The following is a 26,609-nucleotide window of genomic DNA, read 5'->3' as shown; positions in this document are numbered from 1 at the left end:
TAAGTGTCAAGTTACAAAAAGCTAGAGTTCCTTGGTCAAATTTCTTGAAAGACAAAAACAATGAATACATAGTGGGTTAAGGCTGTGATTGACTTAGCAATTCTTGAATGGAAATCTATTCTTATCATTTGATCTGACTCACATAAACACCCCTGTGTTCTTTCACGACGCGCGGTCGATATTAATTCTCACGTAGTCCAAGCGCGATGATGCTCAATTCCAAATTTGGCAACGTGGTTTTGGAGAGAGGGTACAGGTTAATTGAGGTAAGAAAGGAAGTGCTTTTTTTAAAGCTAAAATCAATCTCAGAATTGAATAATTTGCATGCTAAATCCACCTCATTTTAATTGTCAGTTCCAAGTTGACGTACACGATTTAATACGTTCGACCACGGACGAGTTTGTAAGTTTCGTAAGGCTTGCTAATGCACCCTCATGCGAGTTGTCAAATCTGACAAGAAAATATAATCTCCAAAGCTCTTTTACAGTGGATATCTCTACGAACACACCCAAATCTTCACACAACCAAGGAAAAATATCAAGGCATCATGAGCGTTCGCAGGAAAAAAAGCGTGTTTGGTTCGATTAGACGAAAAAATTCCCGTTCGCCGAATTATTTGAATTTTCTACCTGATGAAAATGGATTAACATTGGATGAGCGAAGGAGGAAAATAGTAAGTACGGATAATTTGAAAAGAATTTGTGGGAAACCTTGATCAGACTTTACTATTCGTTACGTGCCTATCTTTATCTTTAGTCTATTTAGATATATTTCTTAACTCCGTAATAAATATTTCCCAAATTCCGTCTCTTTAAGCTTATTTTTCCAACAATAATTCATTAGCTTCATTGTTTTATTATGGGAAACTTCAAGACCAATTCACTGAAATGTGTTTCAAATTTTTAATTTTTTTTAGCGAATAAAAAGATAAGAGATTCAATGCCAGTTCTTTTTTTCAATTACATTCCCTAAAAGATCTTCGCTCTTGCTTCCTGCTGTGAATTTCATAAAATAGGCACTCGCAAGACCTAATCATAATTTCGTTCGAACTAATTGTCGCTCGGCGAGTCTTACTCAAGAACAGAGCATTAGTAATCAATCAAGACAGCTGTGGAAGCGAAATGCGCGGTATTTCTCGCAATGCTACCTAACACGTTCTCAAAATACTCCCATCTATATTAATTTCGATAAAGAATAGGTGTTACTTTACTGATTATCTAAGGTATCGTTTGGCATTGAAGATTTAAGCGTATCGCCTAGAACGAACAAGTGTACATAGCTCGCTACCAAACGTCAAGTTCTCTGGATGTTTTCCTTTCTATACACATTCAAGCGTTATAAAGATTGCAGTTCTATAAAATAACTTATCGTAAACAAATCGATAGTACAAGTGGTTAGTCCGATTATTCCCATGACAGAAAGCTTATTTCAATTTATGGAATATAAAACCAGGGTGATCATTTAGGTTAAGTAAATCTTACACTATATCTTCTTCAAAACGCTCAAAATAACGCGTTTAATTTTCGAAAACCAGAAATTAAGCGTTTTTATGATAAACAATATCGTGGTCTTCCCACAGAAATGAAATCTCAACATCATTCTATTATGATGTGGCTAGTGGTTGTCCTACTAAGATTGAAGAATAGCAAGGGAAAACTGCGCGTAGATATAAAATATGTGAAATCGAAAAAAAATAATTAAACGTTTGGAATTGCAGTTGAATTGAACATGAACGACAGTGTAATGGGTTTCCGCAACAATGTAAACTTATAAAAACGGTAAAATCTTTATTCTGACATGTCGTAATCAGGGAATTTTACAAGCCTTTTAGGGAACGACACCTTGCGCGTGGAAGTCAAACAGACAATCAAATTCCCTTTTATTTTCCTACTTCAAAACTTTTGTCGAGGAAAAAATACAAAAAGCAAAAAAACAAAAAACAACGCTTTTATTTTCCGTTTCGTATAGAAATAAAAATGTAATTTAGGAAGTATTTTTTTGTGGTAAATATTGCAGGTATTTAGTTTAAATATTATAAGATATATCTCAAAATAAATGAATGAATGACAAAAAATCTTTAAAAAATGCGAAGTTCTTAGATCATATAAAGCTTATCCGCGTATAGAAAAATAAAAAGTTTTCTAAGAGCATAAAAATAATTTCAGGCTAAAACTAGAGATAAAAAATAAGGTTTAGTAATTCTTGATGTTATTGAGCCAAGTACGACTTTCATTATGCTCTGAACTGATCAACTCCCTTTTGGCATTTTTCTACTTCGATCACGTGACCAATTCATCGCCAAGTCTCTATGACATGTCTTTTTACTTTACATCATACAAGCCCGATATATAAAGCTAAGTAAAGTCTCAAATAGCAATATTAGAAGTATAATATTTATATGCATTAATTCCCCAAATGAGGTCATTTATCACCATATCGAATTCTGATTCAGATTCGTGAAATTAGGTGCGGCTCTGCTTACAATGTATTATGGGTAGAAATGACCTTGATATGATGTGCGTCTCGACCTTAAGGCAGCGACAAAAGCTTCAAATCTACATTTAGATTAACTTAGATGTCTATGAAGATGGTCGGAACAAAAATTGATTATTATTTATATGATAAAGTTCTTGCTATTGCGATTGGTTTTTCGCTTTTAATTCTTTAAAAATATTAAGTATTTTTCTCCGTTGGCCGGACCTCTCAAAAACGACCGACAGACCATGGTCGCTTTCTGAAGGTTCTTCATTCTAATACTACTAGATTTGGTCGGATTTTAACAGGTTAATGATTTACGATTCAACTAGGTGATAGCGCAATATTCCAATATCGAAGCCCTCAAGACTGCATCCGTTCTTTGACTGTAGTCAGTAAATGTGTGTTGCCGGGCCTTTCAAAGGAATAGGTCGATAATCACAGTCTTAGGAGACTCAGGCTCGCCTGATCAAGAAGATTAAACTTTATTGCGAAAACAAAACAAAAACAAACATGTAAGCCTGGTGAGATGAACATAACATACAGCTCTACTTACTCATGTGTCAAAAATAAAAACATCGATGGATTACTGGGTCAACGGAAGGAATAATACGGCACACACAGAGCTAACATTCAGAGGTCCGAAAGGACTTGAGTTTACACTGAATACGGAATTAATCTAAGTTGTCATAGATTATCAGTGATAGAAGAATCAATCGACAAATTTTGAGGACGGTTTTATGAGGTATATTTAAGGAATGAGTTGGTTGATGTTGGTTGGTTGATCTGCGCGCGAGGAGTAAAGTAGCGTCTTATGACTTAAACTGTGTACGTCGACAGAGCAGAAAAACGACAAGGCTGCTACTTTTGCAATTTTCATTCATTCATCTCTCATTCATGCTAAAAAAACGTTTAGTGTTTCATTATCTTGTGCTTTAAACTTTTCACAAAATTCTGCTAACCTCGAGCAATTCTACTTCGAGATATTAGCAAAAATGTTTGTTTTTGTGCTGATCAAAATATCATCTCTCCCAACGTTCAGGGCGTTATATCTCAAATACGCATTCCTTAAATTTCCCCAAATTTTGGCATTTTGTTAATCAGCCCCAAAAGAGCCTGAAATATAAAGCTTATTAACGCATAAACGTCGAAAGTAGAACCCGTTTGTCTGCCCTGTCAACTGTGTCAGAGATTCAGTGCAGAGGATGATTTAGAATATGGTTTCAAAGTGATTTGGTCTGGGTTTTGCAAGTATGTGTCTTGTCTTTAGCGAGAAATCCATAGTTTAAAGCCTTGTTTATAATCGTATTTATAAATACCCTTGAAACGGAAAGGAAAAAAGAGAAAGGAATCTGATAGCATTTAAACTTCGACCAAACAAACTGCCGTCATTTTTGCTTTCTCGGTTTTTGTTCTCTAATTGCATGCAATAGTTATATCGCTTTTTAGAAGTAGAAAATAATTAGAATAATTTCATTTTTTTCTTTTAGTTTTTTGTTTTGTTTTGTTTTGTTTTTTCATTTTTATGCTAACCATGAAAGTTCAATTTATTTATTTTTTTTTTTTTTTGTGCGTCTAAGGCTAGCTATATGTAATATAAGATAAGGAAAGAAGGAAAGAAGGAAAGAAGGAAAGAAGGAAAGAAGGAAAGAAAGGAAGAAAGGAAGAAAGAAAGGAAGGAAGAAAGAAAGAAAGAAAAAGAAAAAAAAAAAAAAAAAAAAAAAAAAAAAAAAAAAGGAAAGGAAAGGAAAGGAAAGGAAGAAAGGACGAAAGAAAGACGAAAAATAGCCTAATATATATAACATTTACTACTTACTACATGTGGCATAATTTTCGCATTTCTCGGCTTACAAACACAATCATGGGATTTGATTAATCCAACCACTTTACGCCAAATGTAGCCTTCATTTCGTCCACTCAATAATGTTCAAAGTCGTCCGTCTATAATCATTAAGAATGTGCAGCCATTTGCTCTGAAAATGTAATACCTAACTCAGTAATATCTATATTTTTGCTACAGCAGGTGAAAGCGCATAAATTCAATTTACAAGATCCTGTTTGCGTTTTTAGTTATCAAGGTGGACCTAGTTACAGCCATAGTGTTAAAATAGGTTAAATTTAAGGATAAAAACAATATGCAAACAACTACAAAACCTTTTAGTGGAATATTAAACAGATCTTCCGCCAAATCGATGAACTTTTTCAAAATAGACACATACATGACCTAACCTTAATCAAGCTAAAATCGATAATATAAAACAGTCCAAATACGAAGGATGAGTACATGTATAATTCCACAGCTGACGATGTAATAACCTTGGGGCAACGCAGTGAGCAGCTCATTAAACTTTCAAAAATGCGTCCTTTTTTTTCTAGATTCGGTATTAATTTTTTGTTTAATTACCAGGAATAAGTATATGGTTCGTTGCTAAATAACATGCGGGTTAACACGTATATGGAGCGTATATTTTCATTTTGGTACCACTTTTATGAAAAATATTTAAAAATAAATAAATTAAAATAACTTCTCAGAATCCCAAAAAAATATTGTCCAACATTGTCTCCCTATTTCGATTGATATTTAACGTCTTTTAATAATAGCATTCCTTTAATCTTTATGGTAAAAATCCAAAAGTAACGGCCGACGAATGCGAAATGCAAAAAGAAATGGTTAGGTGATAAGATTAGAGATGGTGAACGATAGCAAGTAAATTTCATAACTGGTTGACTTGCTCGCCATTAGAATTAAACCTGCTAGACTAAAGACTAAAGTCTCCTCACACGTCTGATTCCTTTCTTCAAGAATAAACTTTTGGAGAGCTGTCTATTACATTTTCATAAGGGCGGAGCGTTCATTGACATAGGCGCGCGCAGGATTCCAGATAGTTGACGTTAACTTCCTGTATAGAGGAAAGTTTTATAGTGCATTATTTTAGGATCTTTATGAATCTAATTTTCTCTAGCCATTTTTGCTTACTCCTCGTCGAAGTGTGTTTCTCTATCATGATAAATAGAGATTACTCCACGGAAAGTGCCACGAACGATTTTTATTCACGAGTTGCGCAGCACCAAAAAACGAACGAGTGAGCGCAGCGAACGAGTGAGTTTTTTGGTGCGTAGCAACGAGTGAATAAAAATCGTTCAGGCACTTTCCGTGGTGTAATTTTTTTATTTCATACATACTAAGATTTTCTGGGTTTTTATGTACGTGCATCTACGGCCGCGCCGCAGGCAGGAAGCCATTCGAGTGCAATAACACACACTGACATTATGCAAAAAATACGACAATTTCTGTTTAACAATTTAATTAGAAAAACGAATGAAGCAAACAAATGAAATAAAGTAAATATTTATACATAAATAAATAGATAAATATAGATTAATCTAATTTATTTATGAAGTGTCCTTGAAATTATAATTTCTCAAGTTTGAAAATGAAGTCTATATACGAGCTTCAAGTGAAAACTTGTTTACAACAGACTAAAAGCTAGCTTAAATCTTGATGTAAAAATAACAGACACAAAGTAGAATCAATTTACAATTCAATTTGTTCAATTTAATCTTCATCAGAACTGCTATATAATACACGAATTCTTTTCTGTGGACGGATTTCTTGGGATGGTATGGTTGGCGATTTATTCAGAGTGTTTATTGTGATTGAAAACTGTCCTCCTTGGATAACAGCTCCACTAAATAATGCTACTGACTGTTGACCTGTATTGCTGCTAGATTGCTGAGGCTGTGCTAGGGAACTAAATCCAGCATTTTCAATTGGATTTTGGACGGAAGTTGCGTTTGGCAGGCTCAAAACTTTTTCGTTGGATATATTTGCCAGCATATTCGACATGGATTGTTGTTGTTTTGTAGAAAGCGAACTGTAATTTTCTATACTTTTTAGATTTCTGTGGCCGGAAAGCTGTGCTATATGGGCCGGTGGAACTCCGTTGTCGCTTAATGTTTGAACCATAGTTTTTCTTCCACTATGATTTCTAAGTTTAGGATTTTCTATGCCAGCTTTTTCTGCCATCTCTTTCATCAACCCGCCCAGTTTGTTTACACCCACCTTGTTGCTTTTGAACCAAAGTTTGCTTGAGGAAGCGCTTCTGACTTTAACGTTATTTACGGCCAAATAAAAAGGACTGTCTCGTTCTTTCGTATTACCGGGCCTTTTCTGTGCAAACAGTTTGTAAACTTTGACGGGATCTTTTTCAGTGCCATCCGTGGCGAACATTTTTGATGGAAACGGCCTGACATCAGTTGCGTTTGCGCCGGTACGTGTTTTCGTTTGCCTTTCGTTGTATTCTAGATACTCGACGCCACCCGCTGTTTTGTTCAAAGTCACATCGCCCCAGCACATACTGTGATGTTCCTGAATCCCACGAAGTCCGAAATGAAGAGTATTGTTCAGCCAAAGAGAGTTAAGAAGCGCCTCAGGACTTGAAATTCCAAGGAGACCTTTTTCATAGAGGACTTTCACCTCATCTTCTGTCAATGCCACTGATGCATTTGGCTTATTACCTTTGCCTCGTTTCTTTAGCTCTTTTTGTTTAGACTGCAGGGTTTTACGGGTTTTTTCAAATGCCAAATCGTTGATAATACTGACTTGGTAGTTTTTGCGCTTTAAAAATCTTTCAAAGCTAGCAATCATGCCTCGGAGGGACGTTGGCTCATAATTTTTTCCCTCTACTGTACGAACGGTAAGTATGAACTCACTCAGCAACTCATTGAGCTCAGCTGGAGGAATGTTTTCAACTTCCCTGTGCTCTTTCTTGGATTGAAGAAATACTTTAAGCAATTTTACATCTCTGTTGGTCTTAGCTTGTGTGTTTTTGTTTTCTTGTTCATAGATAAAGTCGTCTACCGTTCCTTCTAAGAGTGCAAATCTCGGCATTTCCTCCGCCATGTTTGTCATTCAAGTGCAAAAACTCGCGCTCGCTGAGTATCTTTTGATTGATATTTCGGATGCCAAAATGAAGCACAATCGTTCACGCTTCTGATTGGACGAACGAGAGTGAAAAATAGTCGTTCTCTTTTCTGATTGGTTGAATGCATATTTGGTACGAATTTTACGCAGGCTTTTTATCGTGGATAAATCTTAGTACGTATGAAATAAATAGCCATGCCCTGACTTAGATCAGCCCAGAGGTTGTTTCAGGGTTCGATCTGTGAGTTAGGCATGCCCTGACTTAGATCAGCCCAGAGGTTGTTTCAGGGTTCTATCTGTGAGTTAGCCATGCCCTGGCTTAGATTAGCCCAGAGGTTGTTTCAGGGTTCGATCTGTGAGTTAGCCATGCCCTGACTTAGATCAGCCCAGAGGTTGTTACAGGGTTTGATCTGCGAGTTAGCCATGCCCTGACTTAGATCTGCCCAGAGGTTGTTTCAGTTTGATCAGTGAGTTAGCCATGCCCTGACATAAATCTGCCCAGAGGTTGTTTCAGTTTGATCAGTGAGTTAATGAAGCTCTTTTTTTGCAGTATGACAGCCTTTTTTCAAAAACCGATCCCTCGACGCTTGTGACAGCGCATAGCGTAACGTAAATCAATATAATTTTCTCCTTATGGATATGAAATTTGTTGATCTGCAAAAGCATTGCATTGTTACAGTCCTATGCAATATGGATTCCGTGAAACTACTATATTACTACTTCTACTCTTTGGCTGATTTAACGATACAGTTTCCTGCGCCATCTTGAAAGGTAGCCGTGCCTTTGCATCGAAGCGAGACGAATGGTGAACTGGCAATGATAGAGACACGTGAATAATTGTCCAAGGTGTTAAAAAAAGGTCTCTATCATTGCAAGCTCACCATTCGTCTCGCTTCGATGCAAAGGCACGGCTGCCTTTCAAGATGGCGCAGGGAACTGTGTAGGGGACTATTCCTAAGACTCGGAGAATCGGCAAAGCTGTGGCAGCCATGTTGGTGATATTACTAAAAGCTTATGAAAGATTTCTCCAACATGGCGGCAATGACGTAACAAGTGGGCCATCCCCTTTCAAAATTGATAACTATTCTTATTGAAAGCCAGTTGAATGTTACGGCATGTCGTACCGTATACGTACTGTAAGTCAGTGCCGCACGTTCCCTACTCATACGCTAACCATTCCTATGGAAAGCCATTTCAATGTCACGGCATGTCGTACCGTGTACGTACTGTAAGTCAGTACCGTATGTTTCCCACCCATACGATAACCATTCCTATGGAAAGCCATTTCAATGTCACGGCATGTCGTACCGTGTACGTACTGTAAGTCAGTGCCACACCTTTCCTACTCATACGATAACCATTCCTATGGGAAGCCATTTCAATGTCACGGCATGTCGTACCGTGTACGTACTGTAAGTCAGTGCCACACCTTTCCTACTCATACGATAACCATTCCTATGGGAAGCCATTTCAATGTCACGGCATGTCGTACCATGTACAGACTGCTGCAAGTCAGCCGGTTCCGTGCGTTCCCCACTCATAAAACCATTCCTTTTTGAAGCCATTTTAAAATCGCGGCCCCATTATTAAAATGCTCTTAAAAGAAAAACACGAAACCCCAAGAGGTTCTATCTTCCTATTTGTTTCGAAGACTGGCAGTTATTTTGACTTTGTCGGACGATAAATATCTCGAAGCAAAGGTATTTTGAAGCTTCGCGTTGGTTATTTAGTGCTATGAGTCAGATTTGTCATAACTTACTGTTCGTGTGCGATATCAACTGCTTATCGATTCACCTCCGGTACACGTCCGGTGACGTATCGGAGGAAATAACGTCATCGTGACGTTTTATGTATAAATGGCTTTGTGCAAAGCGATTTGTTGAAATGCGATAATCAAGTATGAAGATATTTTGGAGAACTTTTTGAGAGTTACATCATCAGTTTTTATAAACATTAGATGTTGTCTTGAGGCATGGATGAGCGAAAGAAAGAAAGGAAGAGAGGAAGGAATTGAAGAAAGAAAGACAGACAGACAGACAGACAGAAAGAAAGAAAGAAAGAAAGAAAGACAGAAAGAAAGAAAGAAAGAAAGAAAGAAAGGAAGAAAGGAAGAAAGAAAGAAAGAAAGAAAGAAGGAAAGAAGGAAAGAAAAGAAATGAAGGAGAAGAAAGAAAGAAAGAGAGAAAGAAAGAAAGAATAATGAAGACGAGAAGAAAGAAGACAATGATGAATGAAGAAAGAAAGAAGACATAAAGAAAGAAAGCAAAAAAGAAACTCATACCGAAAACATCGAAAAAAAATAAAAAAAAACGAAAGAATAAGAAACCACCGAAATACCCTACCTCGCCCCCCGCCCTCCCCCTCGCCCCCAGCCCCCCCCCGAACTCCGCCCTCCCCAAAAGAAAGCCCGCCGCTGCCTAATAAGAAGTTAATAAGAAAAGCAAACGCTTTCCAGTTCAAATTTTTTCCAGTTCATAGTTTATATTACGCTTATCTGAAACCATCGCTATCTCAAATGACTGTTTTACACCATAAATCCATCAAAACCATTTACGCGCTTTTGTTTCTTACGCAACTGCAGACAGCAAAATTATATCCTTAGATGTTCCTTATCAAGATAATATTGCTTCAAGTGTGAGGCGAATAACGCACCCTTTAAGTACCAAAATATATGCCATTTGTCAGTGTAGCTAATGCTGCGTAGAGCTAATTTATCTTGAATTATGTTAAGCCCCCTTAAGGCAAACCACGACCAATCATCGTGTGGAGATAACTGTCTATTTTTCAAGCCTTTTAGCGTTCCGTGTGGGTGGCGGATTAATGACGTTTTTTGATAAAGAAGTCTGTTATAAGTCGGCAGGTCTTAGTTGGAAAAGACTTGTACCCCTTAAGGCTAATCGGGCGCATGTTCGACACAATTCTCCATCAATGCTCGGCGTCTTTAAGAGAATTCAAAGTCCATGAAGACCTATGTGTCTAGTCGTTGTATTTGACTGCGTTCCGCACGCAATATGCGGAAGGAAGCGTACAGCAATACGGTAAAAGGCTTATCCTATGCCCAGCTTTTATTGAAAGCTGTTTTTGTTATAAAAGTATACATATATTTTTAACTATAAAATCGAGAACGGGAAAATATTTTTTGTATTATATGCCTTTATCGAGTTCCAAATTACCGCTGTGTTCTTTGATTACAGAACCTTTAATTTTACTCAGGTTTAGCTTCATTTCAATGTCACAATATTTACAAATACGAATGGTAAAGCAAAGTATGCATAACGTAGACAGTAAAGGTAAAAGCGTCGATGTTTCGAGGCTGTCTAACGAGGTTATCATGTAAAAAAACAATAAATGTAAATATAAATAAACAAACAAATAAATAAATAAATAAATGAATGAATGAATGAATGAATGAATAAATGAATAAATAAATAAATATATTAATAAACGGTTCAATTCAAAGTCTGTGAATATATGAACCTTAAGGATTTATTCATAAAGGCCGTTTTGATTAGCGACGGAATCGGAATCGGAAGCTGCAGCAGCTTATGACAAAGTGAAAATAAGAAAATGAAGTTGTCATTGATTCGGAGTCAGAAGGACGTCGGAATCGGAAGAAACGTGGGCTTTCCATTCGTAGGCTCTTGGTTACGCTTATGATCAGTTTTGAGGTGCAATTTCATGTATGAGCTGCATGCTTACAACTTTGTTTCAGATTCCGACACAAGTAAAAACAATTCTTAAAAGAACAAAATATTTAACTGACAAAGTAAACAGAGTTTTGAACGAATGGTTTAAATTCCAAACATATAGGCCTAATGATAATAGTACATATCAAATAAGGTATTTAGCATGTACACAGAACAGACCGCTGAATACCAGACGAAATAGCACCGAGTGCGCAGGTCTTAGCAGTTGCGCGCAGTCTGCAAAAGTACAGTAGATGTCTACTTCGTTGCGCGCATTGAATTCAATCGTGCGAACACATCTGTAACGTTGTTGAAGATTGCGTGATTTTCTCAGCTAATGAAATGCGGCTTGTTAGAGTAGTACCGCTGGCCAGAGTACTAATGTACTAATGTCCGATTTTAAATTGATTAAAAAAATATATTATCATATTGTTAGCAAATTTAATGTTGTAATAGTTTATTTATTCATAATATTTATTGTTGTAAAACCCTTTTGGGAATACATGGAGAAATGCGCTATATAAATAAATATTAATGTTATATTATTAATATTATTAATGTGATCCCTGATGTGATGTAATTCGACCAAACTTCAAAATTCGACACAGGAAGCCCAAGCAGTAACGAATGAAGACAAAACAAAATAAAGCGATCGACTTTTTGACGTCTGATGGTTAGTCTGATGATCAACTGAAGAGGAAACTAAAAACATTAGAGGAAAAAAGTCGTTTACCATCTTGAGTGGACTCCCTGTGGTATACCTTGAGCCCACGATTACATCAAACCGCTTTAATTAAATCCTAATCTAGGCGCGCAATGCATTGTCGGCCAAAACGGAATTGAAAAGACAGGCTACCTCAGACTACCACGCTTTATATAGAAGACATATATTAGTGAATTTTGCAAGTGATTTTTGCTTATTTTATCTATTTACTTATTTTCGAGGAAGGTTTTGTTTATCTAGCGAATGAACTATCGAACAAGGAAATTTTTGCACGCTGAGTATTTAAATCATTACCTGATTACATTTACATTTATAATTTTCCTAAGAAAAATAAAAATCTTCGATCTTGAATGTAGGTCATTAAAAGGCGTTATTTCCATTTAAGGAATGCTTTTTGTCTTTCTTATAAGAATCGTCAGTCATTCTTAATCTTAGGTAGAAATTTACTCGTCGCCTACTTCTTGGAGAAGAGTGTGTGGATTAAATTGGTTGAATCAGTAAAACACTCCTTTTTAGGGCAACGGAAATTATTATTAAGGTATAAAGAATATCTCAGATAAAATATCTACTACTACTTCTTCTATTAGTATGCATATTTGTGGGAGAAATCCAAAAATGTTTACGACAATCAACTGTGATTATTCAGAAGAAACACAAAAGTTTGGATTTACAATAATATACGAAGAAAACACAGGTGGGCGAATTCCCGGTCGAGGGAGTATAAATAAGATTTTGAATTCAATTTTCTAAAATACTAAATATGCAAGGCATTGTTTATTGTTGAGGAGGCTTCGTTTGTGAAATCGCCCAACTATGAATATTTCATTAGGCGTTTTAAGCAGATGGTATAAGTGACAGCGAATCGACTTCATTTTGTTTAGAAACTAGTACCCCCAAAAAAAACATTCAAACAAATACTAATTGTTCCCTAATGGTCTGACAACAGGGTTTTACTGCGAGATAAAACCAAGTCTTTTCTTCGCTTTTTCGCTAAAACAGCTGAAAAAAGCGAGACGTTTTTCGTCGGTTTTTTCGGCTTGGAACAGAATGATTTCGATGCCTGTGTCTGGCTTTGAAAGAGGATTATTTGACCACTCGATTCAAAAAAGAAATCTTCTAAGGGTAGGTACTGATATTTATCCAATAGCCTTTTATTTTGATATGCAAAATTGAAGGAAGCGAAGCCCTTCACCACCAAAATAACGAGAAAAATTATACAGAATATATAAAACATGGGTATCTTGTGTCAAAATATTGACAGTACTCGAGCAATACCTATCAGAAGGATGAGATATTTGATCGAGGCTTTTCATCTACCGTAGGTTGAACGAAAAGTCTTTCTAGAATTTTTTTTTTTTTTCAAATTATTTTCGATTCAATTTCTCCATTTGTTTCGACTTGACAGTTTGCCATTAAAACGAATTTCCTCTTAAGACTGAGCTAGGGTTAGTAAGAATTAGAGAGGTCCAAAATTTCTCTTCAAACACGAATATGAATAACTATTATAGAAATAGCCGTTCATTCGTACAAATTCTCCTGTTGCGCGTCTTCAATTTACATCTACAGCGCCCAACGCATGCTATATTGAATTCTATACTACTAGGGATTCCAACAACTTCTTTTTATCGAATAACGACATGCTTAATTTTTTGGATGACAAACGCCTCCACACGTAGCCTACACAGCATCATGGACACGAGCTTTTTATCACAAATCATAAATCATGAGTAAGCTGATTACATAACTTTTCTTATATCTAGGGGCTATTCACGTGCGTTCGATTCTCGTCGACACGTTTTCAATTTGCTTTTATTTCTCAAAACAATATTGCATAAACACGCGACATGCAGGCATATTGTATTAAATGACAAGTGTTTCTTGGGATCGTTAGGGATAGGAAACCGTTTCTTAGTTAGATAGGAGAGGAAAGATCAACGTAACGTAACTCAAGCTGTCATGTGTAGATTGGACGCGCAAAAGCTTGTGACGTCATGGTAATCACTACGCATGCGCAGTAGACAGTGATGGCGTTCAGGAATTCTTTTTACTTACTGAAAGCGCACCATGTGAAGGAAAGACATTGTTAATAACATCTGTCCGAGGTATTACTGTGTGGTCATGCGGGTGCCGGGTCGTGGTAGAGAGGTACTAGTAGCTGACTGGTCGTGATATACAGGTTTAGCTATCTAATCATACCGTTAGGTGGTCGGAATACCCATGCATTGTCTCTCGAATATATAATATATTAATAAGCCTGCCCTTATGCATATAAGATGTGTTTTGATCTCTATTCTTCGCACCAGGCGACTTTCTCCGGACAGCTTTGAGGGGCTCCCTGTGGCGAATCGATCTTATCTCTCCTTTACCACGGGGATACCAAACGAAAAAGAGAGAGAGAGATAAAAATATGTTGGAGGGTAAGGGGTGGAAGGCTAACAACAAAAAAGAATAAAAGAAACAGCAATGAAAAGGAAAAAAGAGAAGGGAAATATAGTTATGGAATAATGAACAAAAGCCTATTAGTTGCTTGTTTAATTATCTTGAATGACATCTGTCACTCATTAAAAACCTATTTAACTTCAAGCGATTTTAAATTGGTTTCGTCATTAACACTTAATAGGTTTCTCTAACGCAGTGAGTAGTTTATAAATGAGAATGAAAGCTGTAGTGGTCTTTGCTTTTCAAAGGGTTGACAAAACCGCAGAGAAAATCAAGGTGAACAAGGTCACAACAGTCTGACCACCTTTCATTGTCCAAACACTTCCATTATTTCAATTGGTTCTTTATAGAGACCATCTCTCTTAATTGGAAACTAATAATGAAACTTGACCCATCTTAAATAAACATCGCTTTTACCATCTTGAGATAATCGTAGACCACTCTAATGCCATCATAGTCAACTTTTCTTTGAGCTCGTAATAATCAACATTCGTTTGGAAATAGCTGAGCGACCTCATCTTAATTCGATCGATCCCATTTATGCGACCACCTTCTCAATAGTTAACCTCTCTATCAACGTGAGCTGATCCTCGCAGTATATGAAGCAACTTATGCAGCTGCAAATTGAAAGACTCAGAAAAAATTCTGAGTCTTGAACGGGATTTGAACCCGTGCCCTGGCGGTGCCATGCTCTAATCACTGAGCTGATTGAACTTATGCGATCGCCTCTCGTAATAGTCAACTTTCGTAATAATCAACGTTTGTTTGGTAAAAGCTGAGCTCTTTTATGCGACCACATCTTATATTGGTCGACCCCTCTAACGCGACTACTTTGTTTATAGTCAACCTCTCTTATACGACCAGCTGTACGTGGTAATAGTTCAATCTCTCTTGTACGACCAGCTGTACGTGGTAATAGTCAACCTCTCTTTTACGACCAGCTGTACGTCATGGTAATAGTCAATCTCTCTTATACGACCAGCTGTATATAGTAATAGTCGATCTCTCTTATACGACCAGCTGTATGTAGTAATAGTCAACCTCTCTTTTACGACCAGCTGTACGTGGTAATAGTCAATCTCTCTTATACGAACACCTTCGATGATAGTCAATCTTGCCATAACACCTTGAGAGTAAATATCCTTAATTTTCTTGCAAAATACAAGTCTTATGGCCATCTGCCCTGGTCTATTCTATCTACTAAAAAGACCATCGATTGAATTCTTGGAGTGCAACCATGTGACTCAGGATCCCTTGAGATATAAATAACAATGAAAAAGGCTCCCTCATGGTCGATCTAACAAGAGAAGCTTCATGAGGAATGCTATGTATAGTCAACCAACATGGTGGCTATGACGTAATACGCACCCCAAGAATACTCATAAAACAGAGCACTGATGGAGAGAAGGGTAAAGTGCGCACCGTCAGCTTCCATTAATAGCAGTTGAATTCCAAATACAATTGCCGACGTTAAATATAGGTACTTAACCTTTTTATTATTCATGATTTTGATCAGATAAAAGTGAACATATTACTCTTGCAAAAGTTAGGTGTAGTTAATACGCATGCGCGGAAACAAAAAGGCCTGGTAGCCGAGGCATAACATTTTAACCGTTAAGAAACTAAATGTTTAGAAAGAAATTTCAAGTCATCAAAAGGAAAAGAAGGAAATAAGAAAGAAAGAAATAAGAAAGGAGGGAGGAAGGAAAAAATAAATGGTGAAATGAAGAATCTAAGAAAAACGAAATAGGAAAGCTCTGAGAAAAAGGGAAAGCAAAGAAACTTGAAAGACTTTAAAGACTGTTGAATTAAACTTTGCGATAAATTTTAATTCTTTTCATATTCCTCCCGATATTTACTTCTTTCTATGAAACAATAGCATCAAGAGAAGAAGAAAAAATCCAAGACATTTCCAAATTTTTAACCAAACAAACTATGTTAACAGAAGCACAAAGTATCCCATGACTTCGCATTACCCATTCGAGAGCTTCTAGCGTCTAGTTTATCAGCATAATAATATATTCAATCTAAAAATAGCTCACTGACAGGAAAAACTATATACCTGCGACTATACAATTAATTCTGGCCAAAGGAGCATAATTTGAAACGATCTTAGCGGAGTAGTGTGTACCAAGGAAGGTAGAGCAAAGCTTGATTATCCAACTGTGAATCTATAGTAACTTGAAGGTAAAGAAAAGTCGATCATCAAATATTTATAGCAATTGGTATCGGGAATTGTCCCGCGCCGAGAAACAGTGAGATCGTCATTTAAAAATTTAATTCATCTAGTAACATCGCCAAAAAAAGATCGAGTCGGGCTTGAAAGCGCGTTCAAGAGTATACTGTTATTTAGTATTCTCTGGATGAACTATAGCGAGAGGAATATTCACCAAAATGCAGGTTAGAAGATCTAATATTTTTTAGAGAATGCGTAGGTCGAAATGTAGACGAGCAAGATCTTTATTGTGATGTTTTGATTCTGTAGCTCGAGTTTGACGTTACGGGATGTATTTTGTATTGCAGACCAAATTTGAAATATTTTCACAACAAATATTCAATAATTTTGAGACTGAAATATTCGAAAATTCGAAATAGAGGAATATAAATGACTAGAAGGATACTTTTTGGGGTTTTTTGGTCGCTTTATCGAACAACTACAGCTCCATAGAGCAAACAACAATCAGTCTGCGTTTGATTTGTAAACCATGCACTCGCACTAGTTTTTCCTCCTTTTTTTTTTTTTTTTTTTTGGCCTAAAGATTTTTTCTTTAAGTTAGGTCGTGGATAATTGTAATACCATTGGGACTGAAGGTTTTTTTGGTTTTCACCGGTGAAAGCATACCTACTGCATCTCTGGCAGGTGTTAAAAATATTTGCGCGAATGAATAAAAATTCATTCAATTTAAGACGGAAAAGACTGTGAGCAAAAAAGGTTTGTCTTTGGTAAAACCAATGGAAAAATCTATAAGTATGCTTTAGTGAAGACTGACTCTTAAATAAGGTTTTAAAATATTCATTGAATCAAAGTTACTTCGCCGTTAAATTCTTTCATTTTCATACCTGACAGTGCACGTAAAATTAGTCAGAAAATTGAAAATAACTGGAAATTCTCTTCAAAACCCAGAATTGTAAAATATTACTTCTTAGTAAAATGTGAATCTTTCCATGAAGTTTATTCCATAATATTTTTGCTTCAATTTATGTATTTTTTTATTTTTAGATTTCGGCTGCTTAAATAAGATATAACTAAAGCGTGTAAGGCTCTTAGAGCTGGTTCGGCGGTCTTCATAAACTTACTCATAACAGATGGTTATGAGTTGGAAAGTTAGAAACGAAAAATTCAGAATATTAGATCGCTCAATGAGAGAGTGTTGGAATACTAAACAGGCTGAAAGAATCGCTTGAAAAATTGATCAAATAAGACAAGGGTTTTCAAAGCTTTAAAAAAATTAATAAGGACGTAGCTAAATAGCTTGGCTACATCGGGGAATTTCTGACACAGTTCCTCAAATTTTTTTTCCCATTTTAATTTATTTAAAGCTTTGCTCTTGACTTCAAATTTTTAAATTTGATTAAGACAATTCTCTCATAAATAAAGTTTTCAAGTATCCTTTGTACTTTTTTCTCCTTTTCCTTGACCCCCTTTTCTTTTCTTTTCGCATGGAAAACTAAACAAAAGCAAGAGCGAAGCTAAAAATTTAATGGTTCGTGAGAACTTTGTGGTCCAAAAAATTAACTCTTTCTTTGAAGGTGTAAAAATATAACTCTGAGCATTTGACACACGGTAAAAAATCAACACATAGGCAAAAATGATAACAAACGTAATGAGATGTTACCAACTGAAACTATCATAGAAAAATATAAAAAATCGAACGAACGAATGAAGAATTTTAAAAATCTCAGTTTTTGAAAAATGCATTTTTTCACATTTTCATTTCCCAAATTTAGTCTTTTGCTGCTATATTTTGAATATACATGAATATAAGTTAAAAAATTTCAAGGCATTAAGGAAATTTTAAATTCAAAATAGCATTAACATTATACAGTTATTCATAAGAATTTCTTTCAAATTACAAACTTTTGTGCGTGTCTAATTATTTAGAAAATAAGTCCTTTCTTATTTTTGTTTTGACATATGGTCAAGAATTACCATCACAGACGCATTAGTATTTTGAGTGTAAAAATTCCCCTTTTGTGAACCCAAAACTGAGCGATAAAAGTTCAGAATTATTTCAAACTGAATATTATTTTTCCTCTAAGATTGAGACATATGAAGGATTGAATTTAGTTCTAAATAGAAAAATATTTAAACTAAATACACCGAGATATCTAATCTCAAGATAATTAACTTGCTCTCAAATCACCGATCTGCGAAACGACTTATCTTTTTTGGATCTTAAACGAATTTTCTAGAAGGATTTAATCTATTTAAACAAAATATTTCTTTTTAAGGGTTGTGTGGGAGAGTTATGGTTCTCTAACCCAAAACGTTTTTTTTAAATGTTTTAATTTTTTGTATAAGAAAATGTTACTAAGATAAAAAGCTTGTGCAATATGTTCCAAGGATATTTTAGTTACTAAGTTTTGGAACTATTCGACGAATAAGATATGTTAATCTAGTAGGTTTGTAAAAGTTCCGCTCACAAAATCAATTTTGTCATTTTTATCTTTTTATTTCACAGACTGCACGTTTGCGTGGGTAAATAACTCTCATTAGAGCACAATTCTAATCAAGTACTATTCACTCCACTTCACTTCTTTTTCCCCCCCTTTTTTCTCTTTCAGAGTCTATTTTCATTTTTTATCACTTATATTTTCATTTTAGAATCCCATTTTTCTATGTTATCTTTCCTTCCTTCCTATCTTAAAAAATAATCCTTTTCTGTTGCTTTTTACACTCACTTCCTTCCTTCCTTCCTTCCTTCCTTCCTTCCTTCCTTCCTTCCTTCCTTCCTTCCTTCCTTCCTTCCTTCCTTCCTTCCTTCCTTCCTTCCTTCCTTCCTTCCTTCCTTCCTTCCTTCCTTCCTTCCTTCCTTCCTTCCTTCCTTCCTTCCTTCTTTCTTTCATTCATCCTTTGCTCGACTAATTGTTCTTTCTGGTTTATAGCGTTGAAATTTCGCTAATTAGTAAGAGTAAAACTTTAAATATATATTAGAAAAAGCAGGAAGGATAAGTTTTCCAAAGTTTAGCGATCAAGTTCGTTATGCAAACGTTCTAGGATTGTGAACTAGTATTTATCTATGTATGTTTACTTTTCGCTTCATTTTTATTCATATCTTTATTTTGTTTATTCCTAAATGTCACAATCCTGAACTCATTCAAGGCAATGATCTTGGAATTCTTTCTGTCATTGAGACTGGCTGCAAATGTAAGGCGCATTGAGACGATTGTAAAATGCGCCATATAAGAACACTCAAAATTATTATTTTGCAATGATCATTCAAGGCAATGATCTTGGAATTCTTTCTCGATGGTCATTGAGACTGGCTGCAAATGTAAGGCGCATTGAGACGATTGCAAAATGCGCCATATAAGAACACTCAAAATTATTTTTTTGCAAAAATTATTGAACTCTTATCGTACGATCTTACTAATATTATCATGATTTTTGATTCCTTCATTTTAATATAAAAACGTGGTTATGACATCACATAGTTTATGACTCAAATATTGGTTGCGACTTACGCTACTTATATAGGCATTTTTGGGATTGAGATTCAATTTACTGTCACTTCAAATATATTAAATATAGTCTATACTTTTTCATTGAAGATGTTATCTATGAGCTTATCTATTGATCTTCTTAATTATAGAGTCAGATAGTAGAAATTTGATATATGATGTAAAATTAGACGCAGAGGGCGGTGGACTTTGCTAACATCTAATGTAACTGGACTATTGCTGTTGTTGCTGTCGTTGTTGCTGCTGCTGTTGTTGCTGTTGTTGTTTCGCTCTCTATGTTTGAGCCCGACAACATTTTTTTGCTATTGGGTGCAAGCAAGTTACCGAAAATTTAATTAGCAATTAACAAAAAACATAAAATATTCATACAAGTGAAGACGATTTTTCTTTAAAGTTTGGAGTTTTGCTTTGATAGTATTTAAATTTATTCGAGAAATCCTAAATTATTATTTCTAAAAGACAATATCCAAATATCTACGCAATATCATTATAAGTCGAGACGAAAGAGGGAAACGCGTGCCTCCCTCTCAAATGGCTTCCGAAAACGAAAAATCTGATTGGATGTGGGTGTTTTTGCTGCTTTTTGATTTGCTAAGATTGCACGGTAGCCATTTTGGTGTCAAAGCTAAGCACCCTTTAAAAAAATCTTGAGTCAATTAATCATAGGTAATTGGATTTCTAACGTTTTTATTAAGTTCAGTTTTATTACGTTTAGAGCAGTTTTACTAACGTCATTCCTAAAAATAACATTTCGTGTAATGTACGCCGCTGACCAGCCACACAATATATTCACATGTGACGTCACTGTCGCCATGTTGGTGCTCATTGGAATAGTTCATTCGCGAATCTCAGAACAAATTAATGATTATTTCTAGTATTTTATTCGAAGCTTTAACACCACTAGCCGTGATTCTAGTTTCTAAATAAATTAATTACATAAATTCAATACTAGATTGAATATTAACGCGCTGACAAAATTCTAAAGATATTCTTAACGACTTCCGGGACAATGCAGCTTCAAATTTCAACGATTACTCACTTTACTACTTAAAATATGACGGAACTCCATGTTGAAAACTACCATTTCTTGACAAATCGTAGATCTAATTATCTGATATGCTAGATTTAATATTTATAGATTATAGTTTCATTCGTACGATTTCCATTCTTCGACAAATCGCAGATCCAATTACCTAATACGCTATAATAGATTATATTTTCGTCGCATTTCATTTGAGCGATTTCCAACCTTCGACAAATCGTAGATCGAATAACCTAATAGTTCCAATATTTATAATTTATAGTTTTGCAAACACTTGAATTATATCATCCAATCTCTGTACGTATCGCCCAACCAAACTCAGTATTCATTGAATATTATTACACTAGATTTAGCTTTGTCGAAGTCTCGTTGAGCCACGCAGAATCAGTGGTATTGTTTATACATGTAGGAACTTCCGTGAATTAATTACCAAGAATTTTTTTCTAAATCAGGTTATCTCAACGAAATAATGATTAATACAGGAACACGATTCATATTTCTTATCTGAATAACACAAAGTCAAGTGCGGTCGTATTATCTGGCCGCGTTCTATGAATGCATGAATGAATTTTACCTTAGGCGCGATCTCATGACATAACTCCTCCTATGCAGAACGACCTCGATTCTCGTAAATAATAGATTGGATTGATTTTAATAATAAAGCAGGATCTTTTAAGCTTAACAATTTTTGACTTGTCTCACGAGCTTGAAGATTCACTGAACTATGAATTCTACGGAGAAAGATTGTTAAGTGTGGTGATGGATCGAGAATATCTTCTGCGGTCTGAATCGGTAATAACTCTGCGCGTAATTTAAACAACGGCAAAAAATCTTAAGTATTGCAACATTGAAACGGTGAATTCTTGTCGGGCGATCGGTTCTTTAGCATACCACCTCCTTTGAAAACAATAGACAATGATTTTGAAATCTCAAAAGATTGATTTTAATTTTTGAGGAAAGATTTAACCTTTTAAAATCGCATGGGCGCAACTGGGTGGTAAGTGCGCACGCTCGTGAACCACTTTACACTCGCACAATATTACTAGCACTAAACATTAGGCCATTCTTCCTGGCGCCCATTTGTATCGAACTAATGCGCTTAAAACCACTGAATACTGTCTTGAATTTTGATAGATCACGAGATAAAACTTGATAAGCTAATTTGTATTTGTATTTTTGTCCGGATTCTCTTGTGTTTTCTAAGATTTTAGATGAGGGAATATTTCAGCTATTGACCGAGAGTTCTAGAAAAAGCGTATATTTCAATTCCATTATGCATTAGATGGAAAAACATTCCTGAACATAACGTATATAGAGAAAGCAAGAATGACGATATGACCTCAGGTTTTTGTCACGTACTGTGTGGGTCCTACCTCCTTGTACCGCAACCTATTGTATTCTTTGTTAGTTTCGTTCTTTTGTAAAACTAGGGTTATTTTGTTGTTTCTATTGAATTACGTAAACTGCGTCCGGTACTCGAAGGAAGAGCCCATGCTGTGCGCAAAACAGAAAACGTGGATCAAACAGCGTTCACCAAGGATGTGAGCGATTGGGGATCTTTTGTGTTTCTTGAGTTAAAAAATGCTGATATTTTTTATTTTGTTTTTTTCAGAGTTCTGTTAGTTCTTCAAGTGAGTTCTCCATGCCTCCATACGAGGTAGTCCCAGCAACTCGTCCTATTATCGTACTTGGTCCTTCTTTACGTGGATATGAGGTGCGCACTATACTACCAAGAGAAAATGAACTAAGAGAAGGAATCTCTGGTATTCATGCTTGTTACCATCATAGGCACCGTTTGATGCTATTTAAAGAATCACATTTGCCATCGTTTGTTTTCGCTGTTCGCTCAAGTTTTTTTTTTTTGAAAAACCAAGGAAAACATGAACAAACAGGTGTAGAGAATGCGCAGTATGCGTGTGCCAAAAAACAAACGTTCAAATTAATTATTCTAAAAATAACATCAAAGATTTTGAAAATAGCATCAAAGATTTTGAAAATAGCATCAAAAAGTGCTCATGATGGGGCGCGGGGATTCCTTCTCTTAGTTCATGTTCTCTTGGTACTACTCAAACAGAGAAATTACTTCATATTTTGTCAATACCTTGAAACAACCTCTGGGCTGATCTAAGTCAGGGCACGGCTAACTCACAGATAGAACCCTGAAACAACCTCTGGGCTGATCTAAGTCAGGGCACGGCTAACTCACAGATTGAACCCTGAAACAACCTCTGGGCTGATCTAAGTCAGGGCACGGCTAACTCACAGATTGAACCCTGAAACAACCTCTGGGCTGATCTAAGTCAGGTCATGGCTAACTCACAGATTGAACCCTGAAACAACCTCTGGGCTGATCTAAGTCAGGGCATGGCTAACTCACAGATCAAACCCTGAAACAACCTCTGGCTGATCTAAGTCAGGGCATGGCTAACTCACAGATAGAACCCTGAAACAACCTCTGGCTGATCTAAGTCAGGGCATGGCTAACTCACAGATGAAACCCTGGAACAGCCTTAGGGCTGATCTAAGTCAGGGCATGGCTAACTCACAGATCAAACCCTGAAACAACCTCTGGCTGATCTAAGTCAGGGCATGGCTAACTCACAGATAGAACCCTGAAACAACCTCTGGCTGATCTAAGTCAGGGCATGGCTAACTCACAGATAGAACCCTGAAACAACCTCTGGGCTGATCTAAGTCAGGGCATGGGTAACTCACAGATCAAACCCTGAAACAACCTCTGGTCTGATCTAAGTCAGGGCATGGCTAACTCACAGATTCAACCCTGAAACATCCTCTGGGCTGATCTAAGTCAGGGCATGGCTAACACACAGATAGAACCCTGAAACAACCTCTGGGCTGATCTAAGTCAGGGCATGGCTAACACACAGATAGAACACTGAAACAACCTCTGGTCTGATCTAAGTCAGGGCATGACTAACTCACAGATCAAACCCTGAAACAACCTCTGGGTTGATCTAAGTCAGGGCATGACTAACTCACAGATCAAACCCTGAAACAACCTCTGGGCTGATTTAAGTCAGGGTATGGCTAACTCACAGATCAAACCCTGAAATAACCTCTGGGCTGATCTAAGTCAGGGCATGGCTAACTTACAGATCAAACCCTGAAACAACCTCTGGCTGATCTAAGTCAGGGCATGGCTAACTCACAGATCAAACCCTGAAACAACCTCTGGGCTGATCAAAGTCAGGGCATGGCTAACTCACAGATCAAACCCTGAAACAACCTCTGGGCTTATCTAAGTCAGGGCATGGCTAACTCACAGATCAAACCCTGAAACAACCTCTGGGCTGATCTAAGTCAGGGCATGGCTAACTCACAGATTGAACCCTGAAACAACCTCTGGGCTGATCTAAGTCAGGGCATGGCTAACTCACAGATAGAACCCTGAAACAACCTCTGGGCTGATCTAAGTCAGGGTATGGCTAACTCACAGATAGAACCCTGTAACAACCTCTGGTCTGATCAAAGTCAGGTCATGGCTAACTCACAGATTGAACCCTGAAACAACCTCTGGGCTGATCTAAGTCAGGGCATGGCTAACTCACAGATCAAACCCTGAAACAACCTCTGGTCTGATCTAAGTCAGGGCATGGCTAACTCACAGATCAAACCCTGAAACAACCTCCGGGCTGATCTAAGTCAGGGCATGGCTAACTCACAGATCAAACCCTGAAACAACCTCTGGGCTGATCTAAGTCAGGGCATGGCTAACTCACAGATCAAACCCTGAAACAACCTCTGGGCTGATCTAAGTCAGGGCATGACTAACTCACAGATCAAACCCTGAAACAACATCCGGGCTGATCTAAGTCAGGGCATGGCTAACTCACAGATCAAACCCTGAAACAACCTCTGGGCTGATCTACAGTCAGGACAAGGCTAACTCACAGATCAAACCCTGAAACAACCTCTGGGTTGATCAAAGTGAGGATCCGACTACCCTGAAACAACTTCTGGGCCAAATAACTTTTATTTATAAAAATCTTGGATAGTCTTGACCAATTATACGTCATCTTTGGTGAAATAAAATTTTGCACTGTCTCGTCCAATCATACACAGTGTACTAACTGAATCCACCAATCATATTCTATGTATTAAACATGTTCTTGAATTCTATTTTACCAGGTCACGGATCTTATGCACAAGGCGTTGTACAATTATCTTAAGAAGAGATTTCATGGAAGGTAAAAGAGAAAAAGGAGTAAAAGTACTTCAAAGTACAAAATATTTGCACGCCCTTGGAAGGTCAATCTGTTCGTTTTCTTATTTTTATTTTTTTTATCAACAGAATAGTGCTAGGCTTCTAAAAATAGCCTTTTTCTTCAGAATAGTGCTAGGCTTCTAAAAATAGCCTTTTTCTGCAGAATAGTGCTAGGCTTCTAAAAATAGCCTTTTTTCTGTAGAATAATGCTAGGCTTCTAAAAATAGCCTTTTTCTGCAGAATAGTGCTAGGCTTCTAAAAATAGCCTTTTTTCTGCAGAATAGTGCTAGGCTTCTAAAAATAGCCTTTTTTCTGCCTTTTCTCACTAACTGATTCATTTGTATCTCAAAATAAATAAATAAATAAATAAAACCGCGCGCGAGAACCGAGGAAACACACTTCTTACCAGTCTCTTTCCGCTACTCGGTTCGTCTTTGCCTTGCGCACATCCATAAAAAAGGCTCCAACTCTGGACCAAAAATCTAATTCCATTTCTTCCGTTGTCAAGGATACACATCTTCAAAGCCCATACAGATATTGGTCAGTCTAAAAGATCAACCAAGTCCAACGCAAGCGAAAAAGAACGGTTTGGGTTGACAAAAAGTGCGAGTCGCGGAGTCACAGGTACGTATACAACGAGATATCGTTTACGAGTGATTTTGATTAGATGAGAAGTGATCTCGCGCGCGCAGACGTTCTGGTCGAGGAGCAGCTATTGATCACCACTCTATTTGACATATAACTTAAACACACATTTATTTTTGTCACAGCCGAAATCCAACGAGAAATAGAACAGATCTACGAACTTTCAAAAAGTCTAAATATAGTAATTATAGACAGTGAGGTCATCAACCACCCGTCACAGCTGACCGACTGTTCGCTGGCTCCAGTAATCGTCTACATCAAGATGCTTCCCGACATCCTTCAGAAGCTGATTAAACTACGAGGCCGAAGCAAGAAAAATATGAACGTACAAGTAGTGGGAGCACAGAAACTACTACAGTGTCATGAGGTTAGAACCGAGAAATAAATCCATTACGTCTAAATGTGTCTCTATGTGACTATAGATTCTTGAGTCACGTGACTATATAGATTCTTGGGTCATTTGAGTATAAATAGATTCTTGAGTCACGTGACTAAATAGATCCTTGAGTCACGTGACTAAATAGATACTTGGGTCATGTGACTAAATAGATTCTTGGGTCATTTGAGTATAAATAGATTCTTGAGTCACGCGACTAAATAGATCCTTGAGTCACGTGACTAAATAGATACTTGGGTCATGTGACTATAAATAGATTCTTGGGTCATATGAGTATAAATAAATTATTGAGTCACGTGACTAAATAGATTATTGGGCAATGTGACTATAAACAGATTCTTGGGTCACATGACTATAGATGGATTCTTTG

General features: G+C 36.7%; 2 protein-coding genes across 5 annotated transcripts in view; one reads left to right on the top strand and one right to left on the bottom strand.

Moving 5' to 3' along the window:
- Positions 1–350: 350 nt before the first annotated feature.
- The window catches only part of LOC116302860 (voltage-dependent L-type calcium channel subunit beta-2), a 29,105-nt gene continuing 2,846 nt past the window's right edge, over positions 351–26,609 (top strand). The window contains exons 1-5 of one of the 4 annotated variants that reach the window (XM_089026528.1): positions 351–673; positions 22,585–22,686; positions 25,122–25,180; positions 25,706–25,821; positions 25,968–26,209. In XM_089026528.1, the coding sequence (XP_088882654.1) occupies positions 548–673; positions 22,585–22,686; positions 25,122–25,180; positions 25,706–25,821; positions 25,968–26,209 (645 nt within the window). In that variant the 5' untranslated portion in view covers positions 351–547. Of the gene's footprint in view, positions 674–12,515; positions 12,932–16,346; positions 16,436–16,536; positions 16,649–22,584; positions 22,687–25,121; positions 25,181–25,705; positions 25,822–25,967; positions 26,210–26,609 lie in introns of those variants that run through there. The other 3 variants (XM_031712250.2, XM_031712253.2, XM_031712252.2) reach the window with 3 other exon arrangements.
- On the bottom strand, positions 5,886–7,667 carry LOC116302862 (uncharacterized protein KIAA1958-like). Its single transcript, XM_031712257.2, has one exon. The coding sequence runs from the start codon at positions 7,385–7,387 to the stop codon at positions 6,032–6,034; it is 1,356 nt and encodes a 451-aa protein (XP_031568117.2). The 5' UTR covers positions 7,388–7,667; the 3' UTR covers positions 5,886–6,031.

This window comes from Actinia tenebrosa, unplaced genomic scaffold, assembly GCF_029948245.1.
Source record: "Actinia tenebrosa isolate PJP-AT-01 unplaced genomic scaffold, QUT_ActTen_1.0 PGA_scaffold10__47_contigs__length_13832649, whole genome shotgun sequence".
In the NCBI taxonomy this organism is placed as follows: Eukaryota; Metazoa; Cnidaria; class Anthozoa; order Actiniaria; family Actiniidae; genus Actinia; species Actinia tenebrosa.
Note: the sequence above shows the minus strand (reverse complement) of the source record. Positions and strands in the feature narration are given on the sequence as shown.